A 22,216-nucleotide genomic window follows, 5' to 3' on the forward strand; every position below is an offset into this window, starting at 1 on the left:
CGGGACGCCAGCAGGCGCCCGCAGTGCTAGCTCTGGGGTAACGCTGGATCGATAACGGGGCTCGGCAGTGGGTTGAGAGCGGCCGCCCCGTCTAGGCAGGGGAATCTGATGGCGTGGGCTTGCCCGGGGCTGGGGGCTGCTTTGGCGGGGGCGGGAGGGACTGGGCAGCGAGAGCCGAGGAGGGGCTGTGGGGCTGCAGCCTGTCCTGTCTCCGCTCTGTCCGGGAACCTCACCGAGGGTGGCGGAGGCACCAGGGTGGAGAGCCCCGGGCCGGGCCGGGCCGGGCCGGACACCCCCCCGCCCCGGGCCGGACACCCCCCCGCCCCAGGCCGGGCCCCGGCCTCAGAGGCCGTGACGCTTGCGGGTCCCGGCGCTGGCGGCGTGGAGCAGCCGGTCCTTCTCGCGGATCTCCTCACGGAGCTGGGCCTCGGCCAGGCGCAGGCGGCGGATGCTGCCCTTCATCTCCTTCATCTTCACCTCCAGCAGCGCAATGATGTCGCGCTGCTCGTTCAGCTTCCTCAGCAGCTCCTCCGACGTGGTGCCCGACGACAGCGAGTACGAGTGGTCCGGGGGGCCGCCCTCCACCGGGCCCTCCTCCCCTGCCGCCGCCGGTAGCCTGCCGGGGCCGGGCCCAGCGGGCGCCCCGGCCCCGAGCTCCACCTGCACCGTCAGGTCGATGGGCTTCACGTCCTCGGCCGCGCCCCCTGCCGGGGCCTCGGCGGCGGCGGCACCGGGGCCCTGCGCGGCGGCGGAGGCGGCGGCGGAGGAGGAGGCGGCGGCGGCGGCGGGGCGGGGGCGGCGGGCGGCCCGCTGCGCCTTGCGCTCGTTGACGCCGCGGAGCGGGAAGATGGTAGGGACCCGCACCAGGTAGGACTTGCGACCGCCCTGGAAGTGCTCGCTGCAGACGCGGTGGCCCGTGGTGGGCTGGAAGGTGCTGAAGCAGCCGCTGACGCCCGCCCGGGAGACGTTCTTCAGCCAGAGGCGCCGCAGCTCCTCGTCCTTGGGGAAGGTGTAGAAGTGCAGCGCCTTGTCGCGGTGCGAGTTGTTGTAGCAGCCCGGCACGCAGCAGGTGAAGCCCGGCATGGCGGGGCGACCTCCCGGGGAGGGGGGGGGGGTACCCCTGGGCGGCCCCGGCGGCGGGGAGAGCGGGCGCGGGGGAGTCCCGCCGAACTACAGATCCCACAAGGCCAACGGCGGCCTCTCGCCACCCGCCAACGCCGCCCGTCGCGGCCGCACCGGAACTACGCGGACCACAATGCACCGCGGCAGCGGCGCCGCGCCGGAACTACCCGCCCCACACTGCGCTGCGCCCCCGCCCCCGCCGACTGCGGCCACCACCCTCCGCGCCTCGCTCTCGGCAGGCTCCGCCCCCGGCAGGCTCCGCCCCCGCTCCCGTGGGGCGCCGCGCGGCGGTCTCGCGAGAGGCGGCTGGGCGGGAAGGCGGCGGGGCCGTTACTCCGTCATGGCCGACAGCTGGCCGCGGGTCCGCCGCGGGGCCAGGCATAGCGGCCTCTACCCAACGCGGGCCGCTGTGAAGGTGGCGGAATGGGGTCCGGCCGGCCCCGCCGCGGGGCGTGCGGGGGGGGGGGGAAGGGGAAGATCGCGTCGCTGTCGGGACCAGCCGTCCCGCGGGGGTCGCCGGGCGCTGCCCGCCCGTACCTGCTCGGTGTGAGGGAGAAGCGAGGCCCTTGGACCAGGGACCGGGGGGCAAAGCACGCTCCTTTGCCCGCCTTTAAAGGGGAAAAATGGGCCGAAACTTATGAATTTCGTGCTCACCGAATAGCCGGGGCCGGCACAGCTTTCCACCTCTATGTTTTTCTTCTGTTTCCCCTTTTTGGGTTGTTTTAGGTGAGGGCTGTGAGGGACGAAGGGCTGCGGGCCGTGCTTTCAAGTTCCTCAGGCTGTTGCCCACGATGAGAGCTGTGCATTGAAACCTGCCTTGATCTGGCATTGCGAATTGTCTTCCGCTCAAAAATGAAGCGCCACCGTTGTTGAAAAGCAAATGCGCATGATTTCTTTTTGGGAATTTGGAAAATGTTTCACGTTGGCTAGCTTAGCTTTTTATTAGAAGACAGATGATGAATGCTTTTGATGCTAAGGTTCATCTTTAATGATGAAAATACGGTTTTTGAATTGCATGGCTCTGATTTCTCTCTGTAGACTGTATCCGATTCAGGGACAAATTCTGGCAGAAGCACCTTGGTGAAGCAGAGACCGACTATGTTCCCTGATCTTGACAATGACACACCACGGATTATGCTCAAGAGAATCATCCAGACCCGTAAGTATCTTTTTTCAGAAAAACGGAGAACAGAAGGACAGTGCTTTGGTGGAGTTGAGAACAGGAGGTGTTCTTTTGTAGTCTATTATTCTTACCCTGTTATGCGGAACAGAAATCCAGACCATTGTATTGACTGATTTATGTAAAAGAGGAATCACTGCTGTGACAGCTGAACAAGGTCATGTGATACAACTCTGTCTCAAAGACCAGGTCTTGGATTGATGATATCATATTCTCTTCACTCGGTGTTCTTATGCTGGTGAGCAAGCGTGTCATCTTTGTGCTGCCTTTAGCTGTAGCATTGTGTGTTAATTATAGAGGCATGCGCTGTTGCAGACTTCAGCTCAGCTCTGCTGCAGTACGTGGAACCCCCATGCTGCCATTTGTCACTGTTGGCTTTGTCGCTGTCCATGGCAGCCTTCCCAGGAGTAGAACCCAAATATTTTTCACCAGGTCTTTATTTTAAACCGCTAATATATGTCATTTACAGAATGTAGTATAGATTCGATGCTCTGCTGCATTTTGGCATTCTTGCTGGATTGAATGTTGGAAAGGAAATGTTTTGGGTTTTTTGGCAGAACCACAAGTTTCACCTCTAGCACCTCAGATATCTAAACATGAAGAAACAGAAGCAGCTCCACCAGAACTCCCATCTAAGAGGGTGTCCAGCATGTGAGTGATATTTTAATTTTTACTTTTAGTTTTTACACTACCAGGTATAGCTGCAGTTCCTGTGATGGCATTGGGGAGTAGGATTTCTCTTACTTCTGTTTCAGTGATCATAATTGCATTCTGTCAGGTTGGATTTTCAGAAATACCTCTCCAGCTTCAAAAGTCGCATAGGAGTCACTGGGACTGAGGGACTGAATAGTAAATGCTGCATGTTTGTGCTTAGTCCTGCTGCTTAAATGCAGATTTTTAGTATCTTTTTGCAGTGGAAGTGCTGGTTACAATAAGGCTCGTGATGGAAGCCTACTTTTCGTAGTTGTCTGACAGACACTAAAATAGAAGTTCTTGGATCTCCCCAAGGCTACAGGCTGTGTGCTGACGATGCTGGGGCGTAATGAGTTACTGCTGTGTCTTGTATTCAGAATGCAGGCTGCTGTAGCTTTTTACGGTGTTACTGCTCCTTGGTTGCCCTCGTTTTGGGCTGCTACGGGTAACTTCCTTCCTGTAGAGTGGTTTGGAGGTGAGGTTTGCCTGAGGCTCAGCCACTTTTATATATGTTTAGCTTCCATTAATATTTTAAGTTAATAGGCCTGACTGAATTGGAGAGGCTGAAGTGTGAATCATTTACTTCCACTTTGTTATGAAATAGAAGAAAACCAGTAGTGGTGGTAGGTCTTAATTTGCTTTAGCCAGTTTTGTCACAATGCTTGTGCATGTTTTTGCTTACTGCAAAATAGACTGTTCTAAATAATGTGATTATTTTTGTCTTTATAGCTAAACTTTTTGCATTGACCATAAGCAACCTTAAACAGGTCATGTAAAATATTAAGCAAACTTCCATCTTTCCGATTTTTTAATAGAGGAGGAAACATCTGAGTTTTCTGTAAGTGTAACCACTTGTTGTTTTTTTTAAATTCAAGAAAGATGAGCAATATTATTTTAGTTCCTTCTTGATTTTGCTTGTTGTAGCTCTTGAACGTCTTTGAATGTGCTTCTCATCAGCCTTTCTTAAGCAAAAAGACAAGGTGATTGGACATTTGCAGGGTTTTATGTTCCATGTTAGTTAGTTCTTGAACTGAAACAGGTATAGACTTTTTGTTTTAAATCCTTCCTCACAACCTTCCTTTAGTTGACGTGAACTTTCCTGAATTTGGGAAGGCACTGCTTTCCCTAGTTGTAATAGCACATTCCAGGATAGATGCAAAAAAATGAGAAATCTTTTTTTCCCTGTTACAAGTCGGTTAATTCTAATGCTTAGGCTTATGTTAGGCTCATAATAAGAAACGAAACTTAGCTACATTTCTGGGTGGTAGAGAATGTATTTTGTAGGGGGAAAAGACCTGTAAACATGATCACCTTACCTTTCTTGCTATATTGAAGCCATGTTTGTTGCAGCAAAGGATACAGAAGGATACATCTGCTGAATGTGGGCCCTTGGCTGCAGGAGGGATGCTCTGCTCTAGTACTGCAGGACATGGTGTGGAGTGCTGACAGCAACTCACTGCCTGAATGTGACCTTCATGAGAGGGGATTCTTGGAACTTCCCAGTACAGGGGGAAAACAACTCAGAAACATACTTTCTGATCCTGATCCAGTGCTTGACTGGGACGTTATGTGTCAATTCCACGCACCAGTGAGCTTTGTGATACCTAATGTTGTTTCATGATGATGGCTTTTTCATTTATGCTGTAATGGTTGACAAACCTAATTGCTCCTGTGTGCTGTTAGGAGAGAGCTATGGAGCTTGTTGGAAGTCCAAGTTTTTACTCTAGTCTGACCTTTCTCAGCCCTGTCGTTTTGAATATATACTCAAGTTTTGATTCTCTTTGTGAAGTTTACTTTGATTTAGTAGGAGGGAATGACATGTTCCCTCATTTGCTGAGCTAATCGCCCATTAGTTCCTTACTCCTGCTGCAGCAAGGACAAATAATTTTAATTTGTTTTTCAGTGATGTTACAGGGACCTTTCTAGGGTAGCCAAGTGATAATGTTATCCTTTGTTAAAGGCTTGGTTTGTATTGATAGGGTGGAAATGCAACTGCCAGACCTTGTTCCTGAGGAGACATCTATCGCCACATTCCGTATGACTAAGAAGAGAAAGAAACTCAGCATTTCTGAATTTGAGAGAGCAGCAGATAAACGACTTCCCCAGAACCAAGGTAAGGCCGCAGTTGAAAATTACGTTGTTCAGCACTGTGTTTGCTGTCAGCTGATCATCATCTGCTGCAGTTTTGTTCTTAGTGACTTCTCAGCTGGGCAGTTGTACGTTTGGAAGCAAGATTGCAGTATCTTGCACAAAGGGGATAGGGGAGAAGGTAAAAGCCCCTCCTATCAAATTTACAATAAGCTTTTTAGAGCCAAGTTATGGGCTCTGCCCTGACTGTATATAACTTGACTATTTTCCAACTTGGTGCTCTTTGAGTTTTGAAGTGCCTCTGAAGGAAGCAATCCCTGTCTTCCCCTCAATTCCAGAAACTTGAAAATACAACAAGCTGCATGTTTTTCGTTGCAATTACATCAAGTAGGTTATAAAGTTCTTGTTTGAGAAAAAAGGGTCTTATAGTTTTATAAAAGAAATAATGTTTTATATTGGAGTAAGTCTTCCCTTTAAACATAAATTTGTAAATTTGGTAAATATAACTTCCATTTTATTTGCAGTTTAACAGAGGCAGATAAAACACTTCACCTTGGTTTACGTATCCTATTGGCAGTAGCAACTGGAGTAGAATTCAAGGGTGAGATTCAGCTCTGAATTACAGACAACAGTACCTCAGCTCTGAATTACAGACACTCTGTGTCTGCATACACACTAGGTAACTGAAATCCTCCTAAAGTTTAGGGGAGATCTAGTCAGTGGAGTATGGAGGGTATTGAGCTTACCCTAAAGTAGACACCTGCATTTGATTAATTGTGCTTGACTATAATGGGAACAGACACCTGTGTTTGGATATTTTAATCTGGAGCTGAATCCCACCCTGACTCAAAACCTGTTTTGACCACCCTGTGGTCAAAAAAATCGACTTGTCTTTCTTTAGCCTGATGCCTGGTCTGAACATGTTCTGATAAGACGTGGGCAGCTCTGTAAAAGCAGAGGGGGCATGCTCTAGTATTTTCTAGTATGGGCATGATTATGTCACTGCTCTCCAGATCTGCTTTTGGATTTTGGGGGCTTTGCGAGTAGAACAGGTTTGAGTTATACTTTCACCAACAATCTGTGGAGTAGTTATCTGTACTTCTAAAGCTTCCAGATGCTTTAATGTTTAGTTTAGGTTGCTGAAGGGTTGTGACTGAGGCACTAGCCTAGTATCTTGCTATTAATGTGGTAAGATTAATAATGAGTATGAGGGCGTGTGCCATGTTAAATTTTCTTTGAAATAATTGTTTTATTACCCTTTCAGAAATTGCTTATTAGAATTCTAATATGCAGTTCTGAAACGCAGACAAGAAATTGTAAAATGAACCTGTCATCTAATTCTGTTCTCACCAAAATGTAACTTTTGAGGATTGTAGCATAACTGGCTCTAGAAAGAGGAAGATCCATTGGGGTGTTCCTGTAGCCTGTTGTGTAGGCAGTAATTTCTCAGCTAGCGCAATTTCTTAACTAATGTGTCACCAACTTTTTCTAGCTCAGTCAACGTTGGACAGCACTGCTTTGGCTCGGTGAGTTTAAATTAAAATGTCTTAACTTCTGGCTCTCCTAACTATAGCTGCCTTGATTCATCACCTCTGTAGTTGTGATGAACAGTATAGATACCTGGATTCATGATAAAGACCTATGTTAGTACTAACACAATCATCTCCCCACTCTGGTGACAGAATTTGAAGGTGTTCTAGTACATACCTTGTGATTTTCAGAAATTGTGGCTCCGCACTGTATGCCCAGGTTGGTCTAGCTTGTATTGCTACTATTGTTCCTCTTTTTACTTATTAGGATCATTCCTTTTTTCCTTTCATTCTCATGTTTCCAACAATAAATCAGTACACAATATACCTTAGAATATTATGACTGCCTGTTAATTGACTCATCGCATCAGTTGCATCTATGCAGTCTATAGTCCAGCTCTCCTGGACTTTAAAAGCTTTTTAGCAAGTCAAAGAACTCATTTTCCTGTGTTGCCCCTGTACTTTGCTAATGATCCTAGCCATGGTTAGCAATTTATTTCACCCTTCTCGCTGCAGCCCTTGCCTGTGGTCCCATGCAAGGTGATTCATAGGGCTGCATTCTGTACTTCCTATCTTTGAATCCTCTGAACGTTTTTGATTGTGCTGCCTAGAGAGAGGGACAGGAGGTAGCTGAGCATGGCCAGTCTCTTTAGGATGCAAAATATGTGCAGTGAGATACATCTTTTCCCATGCTTTGCATGTTGCTATCTTAGTTCCCATCTCAAAAAAGTTACAGTGTGTTGGTAGCTGTACTTTGCTGTGAATACTGATACTGAGCAGCTTCTTAGACTTGAAGTCCTCCTACCATCCTGCTGTCATCTAGAGGACATCTTTACACTCAAACATTTGTTTTCCCCCTTTTTTTTTTTATTTAAAATTTTTAAAATGCCAGAACCTTCTGTCAGATACATTGTTGCAGCCCTTGTGAGGTAGGAGGCTGTAAAACAGTCTGTTTCCTGATCTCTCTGATACATATCCCGATGTTAGGTGATACCATAAAATTAAACTATTTGTTTAAAGTAGACTGGCATGTAATCTTCAAGGGTTTTTTGGGGGAAATTCCTCCTAGCTAAGGGATTCGTGAAATGTCTCATGGCTAGTGGCACCATGTCTGTAATCTGAGGGTAAAAGGGGAGTGTGTAACTTCGGAAAATTGTTTCTTCCCTTCTCTTTTTACAGATCTCTTCGCCTGTCTCTTGGTTCCTTGATCCCACCAGACACTGTTGAAAAGAGAGGCTTGCTCCGGAGGCCAAAAAATCGCAAAGCTATTGACATGGAAGCTTTTGAAGGCGGAGTGGAACAGAACATGCTGAAAAGAAAAGGTTTCTTTTGCGTTGTTACTTCTGTTTTGGGAGGGAGGGCCTTATATAAGGTGGCTTTTAGAAGCAGTTACTGAAGTGTGGTCTGTATTTTACAATTTAAAGGCTACCAGCACGTTCACAGAAATCCAGTGCAATTTGGGAGGCAAGATTAGAATGAGACTCTGCATCTGTAGTTGCTTTGATTCTATGCACTTAAATATGTGCTCCACCCAGTTTGGTGATTTATACCACAGGAATCGTTTGGGATCGTGTTCATAACTGTGGGTACTGGAGATGGTTTGGTAGAGAAAGTTAGGGACACCGAAGCATGGTGATGCAGTTTCAGTGTTTGATCTGTGGAGGATAAATAAAATTTGGTTGAATGACTTAAATTTTGAATTATGCGAGTCCTGGTAATAAATGGGTGTCCCTATGACCTTGAACAGTTTTTCACATAAAACTTGTTTTAAAACTTTCTAAACAGCACAGAACTATCTTGTGGACTCAGAAACAGCATCTGGGATTCCAACAGCCATGCTGGCAAGCGATGCGGAAATCATGCTGAGTAACACAGAGCTCTTTGTTCAGCCTCAGTTTGATGAACAGAGCCACAATAAGCTTTCTGCTCTTGAACCACAGCTATCAGATTCAAAAACTTCAGCACAGACAAGCAAGATTTCTGATGCAGCTCAAGAGGAAGCAAGGCTGGTGGGCCTGGTATCCAGTGTGGGCACAAATGAGGGAGGGACCCAAAGATCCTCTGCGGACTTAATCCTTGATCATGAGCATGTTGACAGAATGACTCATGTATCTCCAAAAACACCTGCAAACCAGCAAGAAGATAAGCAAGATCATTCCCAGCAGAGTAACCCAATGGAACAGCTTTCTGTTTTGGAAGAGGTGGTGGTTGGCAGTGAGTACTCTTGGGTTAGGACTTGGGGCTTAGCAGGTATTACCTGAAATCACAGAATGGCTGAAGTAGGAAGGGACCTCTGGAGGCCATCTTCTCCAGCCCCCCTGCTCAAGCAGGGCCACCTAGAGCAGGTTGCCCAGGACCATGTCCAGGCGGTTTTTACGTTTTTCCAAGGATAGAGAGCAACCTGTTCCAGTGCTGAGTCACCCTCACAGTGAAAAAGTGTTTCCTGGTGTTCAGGCAGAGCCTCCTGTCCTGGCAGTGGGCACCACTAGAAAGAGGCTGGCTCCATCTGCTTTACACACTCCCTTCAGATACTTGCGTATATTGATGAGATCCCCTTGAGCCTTCTCTTCTCCAGGCTGAACAGTCCCAGCTCTTTCAGCCTTTCCTCCTAGGAGGGATGCTGCAGTCCCTTAACTGTCCTGGTGGCCATTTGCTGGACTGTCTCCAGTATGTCCATCTCTCTCTTGTACTGGGGAGCCCAGAAGTGGACACTGTAAATTGGTCACAAATATGGGGAGCTAAGGAGATAATGTGTAGGAGCGGTAGACAGAGTTAGGAGGAGTGTCAGGAGGTTACTAGTCTAGATCTTTACCCTGGTAAGGTCATTTATATGTCACAGCCAAACGCTTTGCTGTCTCCAGGGCCTTAAAAATCCCTTGGACAGAGGTAGTCACCTCCCTGGTCGCTCTGTACCAATGCTTTGCCAATCCTATGAACTTGCCAGTTTTTCCCTGGTGTCCAGTATCTCTCTTCTGCAATTTCCCTGTAAATACTTTGTCCTGGCTGTGTAAATGGGAGCACATTTTCCTCATACTGTGTTGACGAGGCCCCAAGGCACAGTTGTAACCCTAAAATTTTCTGCTTAGTGACCCTGAGGCAGCTAGCCAGGACAGGATCTGCTGCAGTAAATGGCTTTGTGCAGTTCTTCAATCAAAACACCCTATGCTTTTCATGAAGTACAGACAGCTATTGTTTTTTTTCATTTAGTTGTTTTTAAGATCCATTGTCAAAAAGGCCACAGAGACAGTATTTAAAGAATGATTGTTGTATTCAGTACTGCTCAGGCCAGGAAGAGTTCTTGCCCTGGAAAGTTTAGAAATTAATTAACGCGGGGTGGGCTCTTGCACCATACTCTGCTTCTGAAGGGTTGTCTGTGGCAAGCTTGCTGGGAAAAGTTGTTTTGAAAGGACAAGGGAAGAGATCAACAGAAAAAGGTTAGTTGCTCTGAAGAGTCCAATGGTAGGCACTGTTAGGACAAATGGATAGATAACGTGGAGAAAAGTGTGGAGGACATGGAATAGAGGACTGGATCAAATGAGAGGAAGGGGGGGGGAAGTGAGAGCATATCTTAGAGATGCTGGAGTTTGTAAGGCATTGATGTCAAAAGTTAATGGTTATGTAGTTCTGCTCTTTTGCCAAAGGTAGCTGATGTCAATGTTGCTCCTCAGTGTGAACCGAAAAATAATTGAAAGGACTTTTCCAACTGGTTCCTAAGATACAATGTGAACTTCCCAAACTGTTTCAAGTAAAGGAAGAGCATTTTCTTGTGTGTATTCCTCTCTCTGCTTGGTTGGTATTTTACTTACCAGGAAAGCTAAAAGGAAATTTATAAAGATAATGGGAGCACGTTAATGCTCTCAATTTCTAGCTGTTAATAGATGGAGCTCCTCTTTGCCATCCAGAAGTCCAAGTAAATGTTTGGGATCCCCAGTCAATCTAAAGCCTAAGAGATATTTCAGCATGTCTTTGAGAGAAGTTGTGTCCCATGTAGTTGAAGACCCAGATGTATGTGATACAGAAAAAGCAGATGGCTGATACCGTGAACAAAGTGGAACAGGAAGAGATTTTCAGAGAGGGTAAGAAGTGCTTGCAGTGTTGCAAGGGAATGGAGTACTTTGATTAAAACCAAGAGTTTTTCAGGCGACTTGCAGAGTAAAATAAGACTTTATTTTGCCGTAGATGCTAGAGATAATTTAATTCAAGTCTTATAGGAGATACTGTGAGCATTTCCAGACAAGCTTTCTAAAAGTAAGCTGTGACTTGCTCATGTGCTTTCTTGTCAGTATTTGCTTTGTTCACGGTGACTGCAAATGGAATAAAGGTTCATATTTTTTGGTACGTCCATAGTACTGCTCATCTTCCCATAGGAAAGATGAATAGCTCCCTCTTGGCAAGGAATATATCTGGCTAATCACTCTTTTAATGCTTTACTACATTTATTTAAGCCATGTTGGCCGTTATCTTTCTCCAGTACCAACCAGCATCTTTTTCTCTTTAAGACAAGGGCTTGAAGGTTGCCCTCCCTTAAGTAATAAAGATTGTCACTAGTAGGTTGGGCTTTCATACCTCCTTGTTCCTGGAAGAGAGCAAGTCATGCAAGTTGCCTGCTTTCACAAGCACATTCTCAGTTATCTCTGAAATCCTTTTGCCTTAGAATAAGACAGTAAAAATAAAAACTCTGTGCCGATGCTGGGGGTGGCAGGTGTTATCCAGTCATTACATAAAGCTTTGGGTATGTGTGGACACAAATTCCTGTGTTTTCTTGAATTTCATTTTTCAGACTCCAGTTTAGGATCCTTTTAAAGTCTTTCCCATTGTTCCTTTGACAGTGTCTGGAAATGAGAGAATACCATTGCCATGCAGGTTGAGCTTTCCCTAGGCTTAATTACGTCTGAAGTTTCATATGAATTACCTTTTGGCGGTATGGAAACTGCACAGTCTATAGCACCAACAGTTTTGTTACTAGAATTTTAAACTGAATACTTGCAGTGCCCATAAGTAATTGCTTGCACATACCAGACGTATCACCAAAATTAGTTATGTTGCCTTTTTATCATGATAATATAGCCTTTTGTTTTAAACAGTTCTTTTAGAGTAGTTCATTAAGGTAGCAGATATTCTGCACCTCTAAATTTACAGTTGTGTAAGGTTGGCATCCTGTAATCTTCCGTGATTCTTTTGTCCTGTTACAGTTTTACTTGGGCGCGCCTGTGGAGTGTGAAATTTAAATGGGATGTTTCTCTTGAGACTGATGAAAGTCAGCTCAGAATTGTTACAGTTCTGTGAATAACAGCTCAAAGCTTGGGGGATGGTCAGAAAAGCAAATAACACATAAAAGTTATTATGAAAGGAAGAGATGACAAAATGTCACTGTGTCACTATGGAAATGATTGTCATGCTCACTTTTTGAATACTGCGTGCAGTTCTAACCTCTCCGTCTCTAAATAGATTTAATAGAACTAGAGAAGGTGCAGAGAAAACCAGGTTTACTGTTAACGATAATCAAATATATGGAACCGTTTCTGTGCATTGAATGACTGAAGATAAGGACTGCTCGGCCTGGAGAAAAGACAATGGGAGTGAAATGTAAGGAGTTTAAAAAGGAAGGCCTTGAGCAGCATGGAGGGGATGATTCAGCAAACAAATTGAAACAAACAGCTCCCTGATCTGTCAGTGCAGCAACTAGAGAGGAGCAACTTGCACTAACAGCTAGCAGGTTATACCAAACTACAGGAGGTATTGCTACTAGCAAGAGGTGAAGAATTCAGTAAAAATTAAGACTTGAATGTGTCAATAGCATCTGATACTCCACTGTTAAAGTACTGTATCCCAGCAGGGATCCAATAGTGGGGGAGACTCACTGGTGCCTGTCTGCCTTATGCAGTCTTAGTGTAGAGCTGAGCTTTTGTCTTCTCCCCACAAAGCTAGTTAATATTTCACTTAACTCTAGGCAAGATTTTGCCCTGCATTGGTGTAGGGAATCCAATGTTCTGGTTAGTGGGATTGGTATTACTGATTTTTGCACCACCTTTGGCCAAATTTCCTTGTCCCCTTCACTGGGGCTTAGGGCTCCCAAGGCCTTGACACTTGTACTTTTGAGTGTGAAAACTCCCAGTCACTGGAGAGGATGGTGAAAATCCACTTTTACAGCTTCTGGTTCTGCGCTCAGCCAAGATTTCGAAACCCTTCAGCAAGTGATGATACTATGAGAGTTCCCAGTAAGATTTCTCCAAATAATTACCTGTGTGGGTTTCTACTGGAATTGAGCCATGGGGTAACAGGCATGTGGACTATAAGTGTAGTATATAGGGAAAAGGAGTACTTAAGTACTCTTTGGTACTTCAGTAGCTACTTAAGTAGCTGAAGTTTTTAAAGGCATGCAAATCATGTGTCCATTTATTTCTCCTCATCCTGCCTGCTAGAGGCTTGTCCGGGATGGTTAAAACCACTGCTAGGTGCTCTCCTCTTTATAATGCAATGTATCTCTTGCAAAATTGTTTCTTCAGAAAAACTGAGAAAATGGGGAGGAGAAGCTGAGCACAAACTCCATGTGTTGTTAGACTTAAAGGAAAAGAAATTTTTCTTTCACACAATCACCAAAAGTGAGAACAGACGTAGAGATGGCAGATCTTGAGGAGCTCTGCTTACTGATAGGTAAAATTCCTTCATCAGGATCTGATGTGCACCCTAATTAGGTGGCTGTAGAGCAAACACAGGAAAAGTTGTGCATTTCTTAGCTGTAAACTTTTGGATGGGAGCTGCATCTGCTTCCCTTATTTATAGCTTATGGCTATTGCTGAGTTTACTTATGAGTAAATTTTAGTGGTTGTTAAACTGTATGCTGGTGGTTGATTGGGGTTTTTTTGTAGGTAAAATTGTTGATAGAATTTCCTATTTTAGCTGCAGAGCATCGTGCAAGTGCTGGATATTCTGAACATTTGGAGAAGAAACTGACCAAAAAAGCAGAATCGCAGATAACTACCATAGAGGATGCCAGAGTTGAAACAGAAATGGCCCCTTCGGAAGAAGAGGGAATAGCAGAAGGCAGTGTTGAACACCAAGGCTCTCCCGAAGCTGGTGAGGACAACCTCTAATATTGACAACTATCTCTAATGCCAGAGGCCTCTCAAGCTGCATTATTGGCATCAGTGCTGGGCGAGAGACTTGTTAACTCTCTTTGCATTCTGGAATCTGGGCTAAATGCTGGGAAAATATCAAACTAATTTTGGCATTTTAAGCTGAAAGACTGCATTCTGTTCAAATGGAAAACAAAATTATATTGGCAATACTGCTTAGAAATATATAATTGTGGAAAGCTTAGTTAAAATTTACTAGTGGGAGTTCTAGAATCAGGCAAAGATTGATAAAACTTGGAGACCTTCTGAGTGTGTTGGCAAATCAGGATGTTCTAAGTTACTTTTCCTGAATTGCTGGGTCTTCTGTGTTCAACATGCTGCGCTAAGGCTTTGGTTAGACTTCTTTTGAGATAAAAGTTGTTATTAAAGGAAGTTCATTTAAAAGGAGCTCAGATAAAAATTTCACTCAAATCTCATGGGCTTCTCCACAGTACCAGGTGCTATTTTTTCTGTTTGACCTCTGCAGACCTAGAGGAAGCAGAGGGAAAAGTTGAGGATTCATCAGTGCTTTAGCTTATCTAACTTAGTGTATTGACACCCTAATCCTTGAAGATAGGAATATAATAGGTGGCAACATCATTAGGAATGGAAAGCTGGGTTTCATTCTTATGAGTGCTTTGAAATTTTGGCTATGATACTTGTTTCAATGATGTATTTTTCCTGCTTTGGAAATCTAGAACATGAGATTGCCAAAGGTGTCAGAGCTGGAAGTCTGGGCAGGCATTCTCATGCTTTTTCCTCCTCTGAAAAATCTGGGATGGAGCCATTAAAGGAAGCTGTTGAACAAGCAGATGAACTAGAAGACCAGGTTATCACGGTAGAATTGGATGGTCCGGAAGAAGAGCCTACTGTGAATGAAACTGAAGACCCTGAGAGTGAAGGTAAGAAAAGGTGAAGGTACTGTTGCAGCAATAGCAGAAGGCAGTTGGAGAAATTTTTTCCTGTTACCTCTCGATAGATTGAGGAACAACGTAGGTTAATAATGTGATTAACTGTTTAGTCCATTGGATAGTCCAGGGGAAGCTGTTGGCTGCTATTCCTAGGGCCAGATTGTTACTGGCTTGTCAGGTGCTTCAGGGACCTAGATCTTCTGGTACTTTTTGAGGTGAAGGTAATGGAAGTGCACAAATAGACAAAACTGAGTGCAGAGTGGTTTTATATAGTGACATAGGGATATCCTCCATTTCATTCTTCCTTCCTTCCTGACTCCTAACTTCATGCTGACTTTTTAATGTTTTAGCACTGAACTGCTGTTTCCACAGCCATTTATGTGACTCCAGGCTTGAAACCTGATTTAGAACCCCATATTTTGTACATGTAGTTACAGATTTCCTTTCCAGTTAACCAAAAGAGTAGGCTGGCTTTCCAGAAAGCTGAGAGGAAGTGTCTGTTTCTGAACAGTTCTTCAGACACTGCATCAGTCTGCTCTGTTGCCTCAAGAGTGCTTGTGCCCTTTGGAAGAACATACACATCAGACTGAGTTCTCTTTGATCAAGGCCACATTTGAGAATGCCCAGAGTGTGTTTTAGTGGTGTCTTTTGGCACTGGTCTTAAAGTCTTTAAAAGTACAATACACCCTGAAATAAAAAACTGAACTAAAAGAATCTCATTGCCAGGATTTGAGGCATTGTGGGGAAATACAGCTCTAATGAGAGTATCAATGCCTGTATGTATTTGTGCAGCGTGGAAGGCACGAAGACGACAGTTGAAGTGGTACACTTTTGCCACAAGAGAAGCTGTAGGTGTTCTTAGCACATCTACAATTGTGTGTCAACATGCTTATCTTTAACACAGCTGTATGAAGAGATGGAGAGATCTTGATGAAGAGATCTCTGCTGATAGGGTGGAACAGTAAGAGTGGCATCTTACAGGTCTCATTGGACAAGGAGAGGAAGAAAAGATGAGAAATTATGCACACTTGTCATAAAACTGACCTCGGAAACCTCAGCATAACTAGTCTCTTCTCCTGCAACCTGCTCCCTGTCCCTCCAGCACACAGAAATATTTCTTCAGAAGAAGCTAATGCAAGGAACGATGGTAGTTTACCTGGTCCTGCTTTCTCTGAGATACTCCTGACCCTCTGAGTTGTACTACTCTCAGTAGTACCTGAGCCCTCAGCCCTCTAGTAGCTGGGCTTGTCTTCTATAACAGGGCACGTGTCCTAGCTTTTAGGGAGTGTTGTGAAGTTGACAACATTGCCAGATATGCTGGATTCTTGGGCTGCACTCAGCTTTCAAGGGAAACTGTCAGGCAAGACCTCCAAGACCACTCGCTCCTCTTCTAGACAGGAAGCTACTCAGTATTTCATTTCTGTTAACATTGTTTTCTTTCCTGCTCTCACTTGTTAAGAAGTAAAGAAGTTTAAGAGTGAAGTGAGAGGATGCAGATTAGACTTGGAGGAAACTGATATGGGTGGTTCACAGCAAAGAAGAGGTGAGGTACTGACTATAACCTGAGCCTTAGTTGGAGGGAATTTATGAAAACCTGTAAATATGGGAGATGCCTACAAACTGACCCTTGTAATGTGATTTTGTTGCTCTGCTCGTCCCTGTGTTCAGGACAATTTCCCACTGATTTAGCAGGGTGGCAGTGAGGTAGCTTGCAGACTTTGAAGTTCTCTCTGGGAAAAGGGGCTGCAGCTTCTTGGCAGCTTAAGTCGACCCAGCCATCAGCTCCTGCAGCATGGCCCTGATGTGTGTTCCTACGCCCTGCCCAGTGTGCTGGTCCAGCACAGGGGCTGATGGGCTGGACCTGGGTGGGAGGGAAGCCGCCAGCCTGTGTGGCAGGAGGTGGGGGGGGTGGAACTGCAGCAGCCAGCAGTCGTGCTGGTTCAGGGTGCCATGGAGCCACAGCCTGAGCGCAGGCAGTGTGGCACTGGACCAGATGTGTGGAAAGCTGGCTGGGCTTCTGTCTGCTGCTGCAGCACTGCTTGCTGCGGGAGCTCTGAAAATAGAGTTCAGTTCCTCAAGTACTTTTTTTTCCCCTAGAGGTTTCCATGAAGACACCCACGTTTGTCCGTGCTGCAGCCTACAAGCCACTGCTGTCAACTCCACGTCCTGTAAAACCTGCTTCTCCCAAGTAAGTATAAGCCACCTTCAGCAGTGGCCTGGTAGAACTGTGTCTGGGGGGTGTTAGTGCCAGGGGGAGAGCGCCGAGCCCAGCTTTGTCAATTGTTTTGTGTTTTATCAGCTGTAGCAGGGAGGGAGGAGTCCTGAAGTCTCTAGTTCATTCACTGCTTTAGTAATTGAATAGAGTTCTATCAAGTGAATGTCAGCACTCTCCCAGAACAGGTCCAATGCCTCAAGTCTTTCCAATGAATGTTCTTGTAATATTTTCTTGTGCTGAAGGCCAAAACCTTTTCCTAGGAGTTTTTCAACTGATAAGCTACCCTGGAGCCATAGACTTCAGTATGGGATGCAGAGGCCCTTGCAGAAGAGGGGGAATTGCAGATTATGTTACATTGATTGCATAAAATGATGTATTTGTATTGACTTTAGAAGCCTAAAGCTGTATGCAGTTGCCACATGCTGAGTGTAAAATAAAGCTTGCCTAGAGGCAGAAAGTGAACCTGTCCTCTGCATTACTCCAAATAAATTAACATTTGTCACCCTCTTAACTAGAAATTTGGTGAAGCCATATGCTTCATCAGAACCAGTAACAGTGGGTCCTAGGGAACAGGAGGAATTTTCTAGCCCATGACTCTAGATTTTTGTTTATTGAAGCAATAAACAATCAAACCAAGTTCTTGTGCCCTTTCCTGCTGTGAACAAAGGTGAGTGATGCTTACAGAAGGTGCTGGATGATCGCTCTAATCATGAATAGTAAAATATATTTATAAAATAGAAAAAGGAGTCTGATACTCTGCTGAAGTGGAACTGAATGAACGCAGATTTGCTTTCAAGCTGTGCTGAGATAACAGCTGATCATAATTACAGGTTCAGAGCCTCGATTACAGGAAGTTGTTGCACAGAAAATGCATGGTTTTTTCGCACTTTACATAATGCAGTCTGACCCTGAGTGGGCCTGCTTGTTTCCTGAGATAGCGATGCTCAGGTTAAAAGCCCGAGGAATACTCTAGGTTACGTAGTGGAGCAATAACCATGTGAGAGCCACGGTTAAGACATTCTGCTATAAAATAATCTCTTTATACTGGTACAATTCTACTGTGATCAACTATACCAGATTAGAGCCATAGTACTTTTCATTTAGAAACACCGATGTCTAATGCAGTCACTAAACTTGAATTTTGCCCTGATCCTGTGAACCAAACGTTCATATATAATCATTCACAAATGGTTAAGCTGACGCACAGAAACAGTAACCAAGATGACTTAAATAATGACTGGTTTTTGTCTCACTGCTACCCATACTTCATCTCTGGGGCTGATCTCTTCCACCTGCCTCTGAGGTTCTGACAGAAAAACATGCAGGTGGGCTGGTGAGCGAATCAAATGATACATGCACTCCCTCTGTGGGTTTTGCATGTGTTAGTCTGAGATTTCAGGGGGGTTTTTTGTTGTTTTCCACTTGTCTACTGAGTGAATCTAGAGATTTCCCTTCCCTTTTTCATGTTACAATTTTTCCTTTTTAGAACGGAAAACAGTCGTAATTTCCTTTGGGACTTAGTCATGTTTAAGAAAAAAACAAAACAAAAACCAACCCACCAAAAAAACCAACCAAACAAAAAAACCCCAAAACCTACAAAAAACCCCACTAAACAAAATGTTTGTAATAGTGTAAAAGTATACCCTGCAGACTGGACTCCTGTCTGCGGATACAGAGGTGACCTGTGGATGCATCAAACTTTGTGCGCTCCTGGAGAGTGAATACTACAGGGATACAGTGAAAACTGCATTTATGTATTGGAGGGAACTATAGTTTGCTGACTATCTGTTATACTAGCATGTTTATCTTGGGGAAACTTGAGTCTGGATTGCTTCTCCCAAGGTTACAATGCTATGTGAACTGTTTGCAAACTGTACTTCATGCGCATGAGGGTTTTGAAGAATTGGGAGGGAGAAAGAATTAAGAGCTCGAGGTAGTTTGTACCCCTTTGAATTCAGCATAAGGTTTGCCCAAACTCAGCCTGTGTTCTCTGCCTCTCCCCTATGTTTGTTCATTTGATGCGCGAATTTTCAATTTCCCCAAAGGTCTCCCCTGCAGCCGCTGCAGGCCAAGCCAATTCCAAAGAGCTCGGGAGCAACACGGAGGAAAACGAGTAAGCCTGAAGTAGCAAGTAGTTTGATAAAGAAGATATTTAGCCATTACGTGAAAATGCCAGTGGCCAGAGATGCATACAAAATTGTTGAAAAATGGTAAGTGACAGCAAACTGTTCCTCCTCCTCCCACTCTTTCTAGTCTTTTTTTTTTTTTTTTTTTTTTCCCCCCTTTCTTTTCTCTCCTGAAATAACAAACCTGTCAGGAGTGCTGCTGGGAAGCTGACAGCCCTCCCTATTCAGCTGTGGGGAGAGTCACTGGAGGTCTGGTTAAAACAAGGACAGAAATGTGCTAGGTGCTTTTGGCTGCTGTGAGGGTATCCATGACCAACGCTGCCTTGCAGGAGCTTCTGGGTTTTGTCCCAGCCAGTGCAAATTGCACCATTCACAATCTTCTCTAGCTAACAGCACACTAATATCATTAGCACTCTCCATGAGCCGGGTGGCTGCAGAGTGTTTCTTCTCCTGCAGTTTTCTCTGGTAGGCTGTGACCAACACGGCAAGCAGTTCTAGTGCAGCTTGCCCTACAGAAGTTCACACACTCCACAGCCTGATTTTATTTCCCTCCTCAATCCTCCTTTAGCTGTGAGAGATACTTCAAGCAGCTAAGCAGCGATCTGGAAGCTTACACCAACCATGCAGGGAGGAAGACAGTGGAGATGGCTGACCTGGAAGTCCTCATGAGAAGGTAAAGGGAGAGTTATTACTAACCTGTAGTAGTGTTCGGTAGTGCTTTGATAGCCTGGTAAGACTGTCGTTGCCAGGGCGTGCACTAGCAGTAAGTATTTCCACAGGAAGTGTGGTATCTTGTGATTTACTCTGCATGATGCCACTTGGTCTTCTGTCCCAGGTGGGCATTCGTGGATGTGGGTTTTTATACTCCATGATGATGGTGGTGGAGGGCCAAAAGCAAGCAGTGAGGGGTTGGGGGTGCAAGGAGTCATCTGAGGAACGAGCAGCAAGAGGAGGGGGATGTGTGCAAGGGTGAAGCGGTTATGGCTGGGAAATGGTGTCAGTAGAAAAAGCAGAGTAACAGTAAGTGCGAGGATGGGCTGCACTGTTTGTGTCCCTGAGTGATCTCTTTACTAGAAGTGCTTGCAACTGAAATAGTGTGAGCATTTTCACCTGCCCTGCTCTCTGTTTTGATGACTTACTCTTCCAAACAAAATCATAGAATCATAGAACCATTTAGGTTGGAAAAGATCTGTAAGATCATCGAGTCCACCACTAAACTGTGTCCCTAAGCACCACATCTACACGTCTTTTAAATACCTCCAGGGATGGTGACTCAACCACTTCCCTGGGCAGCCTGTTCCAAAGGTTGATAACCCTTTTGGTGAAGAAATTTTTTCTAATAACCAATCTAAACCTCCCCGGCACAACTTGAGGCCATATTCTCTCACCCTATCACTTCTTACTTGGGAGGAGAGACTGACCCCCACCTTGCCACAACCTTCTTTCAGGTAGTTCCTGCTCCTGCAAAAGCTGATACTTTGGATTCAAACTGACAATTCCTCTCAAGAGCAGGAAAATGAGTCTCCAGCCTGGCAGGCCAGGGCTGGCCTCTCCTAACAACTGTGTTCCCCTTCATGCTGCCAGTTGGATACCCCGAAGAGGGTCAGGCTGGCCAGCAGCCTGGATGAACTGTTCTTGGAGCCTCTCCACTGCTGCTCTTTCCTGTGGGGTCCTTCAGCTCCCCCATCTCATGCCTGAATTTATTTTGTCCTGTGACCAAAACACAAGGGGTTTGTTCTTGGCTTGGGAGCCCTCTGTAAAACTCTGTGGGGCCTGAAACAAATCCATTGCTCCTCATTTAAAGTCATTATCACTATGCCAAGTTGTTATTCCTCATCTCCACTGGAAGAGTTTCAGATGTGATGCTGAAGTCATCTGAGGGATTTTGCAGGGCATGTCTGATTAAAGGCTTTGCATGGGCCTCTGTAGATGGAGCTGGTGCTGTTGCTTAAAAAAATAATCTGTTGTTGTCCTGGTCCAGAGATTTTCATTTTCCTGCCTGACAGGTTTGTGCTAAAATCAGTATGAAGAGGCTGAGAGGTGTGACAGTTTAGTTGGCCAGATTTGAGGATTCCGTACTCTTGTTGTTTTACCTTTTTCTAGATGTCTTTATGCCTTTCCACTGCCTCATAAAGGGATCAGGAGTTGTTGCTGGTTCATGAATAAGAACAGTATTTCTGTTCCTTTCACAAGGAAAGCATAAATAAATGCTGGTTTTTTTCCTTTCTACAAGACTAGGAGATGCTGATTTTTCAGGCTAATCAGCTAAATGGTGTACTAGAAAACTACATGCCCTACACAGTTGGAAAATGCCAACCACGTCTGAATTGGGAATGTAAAAAACTCCTGGGTAACGAGCTATTTGCTTCTGTTACATCATTCTGTGTATGTCTTTAAATGGTAAAATTTATCCTATGGCAGGTGGACTGTGAGTTTAAAAAGCAATGAGCTTATACTTGGGTAAAGTACAACTCTGTTTCTTCTCTGCTCTCCTCTTTTTGAACAAAGACAAGGGCTGGTGACAGACAAGATGCCGTTGCATGTGCTGATAGAGCGTTACCTCCCTCTGGAGTACAGGAAGCTCCTGATTCCGGTTGCTGTGAGTGGAAATAAAGTGTTCCCCTGCAAATGAATGTGCCCCTCTGGCAGCAATGGCCCCTGTGGGTGGGAAGACGGCCTGCTTGCAGAGGCTGGCTGGATGCTGTTCTGTGGAACTGCTCCGTGTGAGGGTTTCCCACAAGGAACTAGTGGGGCAATAAATAGTTGACATTCTCTTGAACTGATGCAGGCTGTGCTGTGGCTATCAGGCCAGCCTGCTGGATCTCACCAACTATTGTTACAAGTCATTTGACGAACCTGAATTTTTTTACATTACCTTTGAATACTTGTACAGCTCTGATAAATAAAATATGTATTCTGCGTGATGCAAATGCTACTTTATTCCAGTGAGCTGAAAGGCTACTGCATTGTGGTGTTCAAAATGTTCCTAATAGACATTGAGCTGGGTTGATGCTCGTCATACTAACTAGTTGTTTGCTCAAAGGAGAAAAGTTGTGCACTGCCTTCCAAAAAGCAGCAGATCCTTGTTACAGCTGTGTATTCTTCTAAAGCAGGGGCTTTCAAACTTGGGGTTTGTTCCCCTTTGCAAACCTAGTCTACTGTGTCAAGAGTAGATCGTTGTCCATCTGTGACCACAGCTGGTTACTGATGTAAATTGAAATGGGAAAATAGACTTTA

At 45.2% G+C, this 22,216-nt stretch overlaps 2 protein-coding genes across 2 annotated transcripts; one reads left to right on the top strand and one right to left on the bottom strand.

The window, feature by feature from the left end:
- Positions 1-303: 303 nt before the first annotated feature.
- On the bottom strand, positions 304-1,083 carry THAP11 (THAP domain containing 11). Its single transcript, XM_052795803.1, has one exon. The coding sequence runs from the start codon at positions 1,081-1,083 to the stop codon at positions 343-345; it is 741 nt and encodes a 246-aa protein (XP_052651763.1). The 3' UTR covers positions 304-342.
- On the top strand, positions 1,082-21,903 carry CENPT (centromere protein T). Its single transcript, XM_052795797.1, has 13 exons — positions 1,082-1,537; positions 2,161-2,281; positions 2,860-2,953; positions 4,975-5,108; positions 6,576-6,609; positions 7,792-7,934; positions 8,398-8,826; positions 13,513-13,689; positions 14,426-14,629; positions 16,736-16,826; positions 18,899-19,063; positions 19,548-19,652; positions 21,488-21,903. The coding sequence occupies exons 1-13, from the start codon at positions 1,082-1,084 to the stop codon at positions 21,609-21,611; spliced, it is 2,277 nt and encodes a 758-aa protein (XP_052651757.1). The 3' UTR covers positions 21,612-21,903.
- Positions 21,904-22,216: the final 313 nt, after the last annotated feature.

This window comes from Harpia harpyja, chromosome 9 (genome assembly GCF_026419915.1).
Source record: "Harpia harpyja isolate bHarHar1 chromosome 9, bHarHar1 primary haplotype, whole genome shotgun sequence".
Classification (NCBI taxonomy): domain Eukaryota; kingdom Metazoa; phylum Chordata; class Aves; order Accipitriformes; family Accipitridae; genus Harpia; species Harpia harpyja.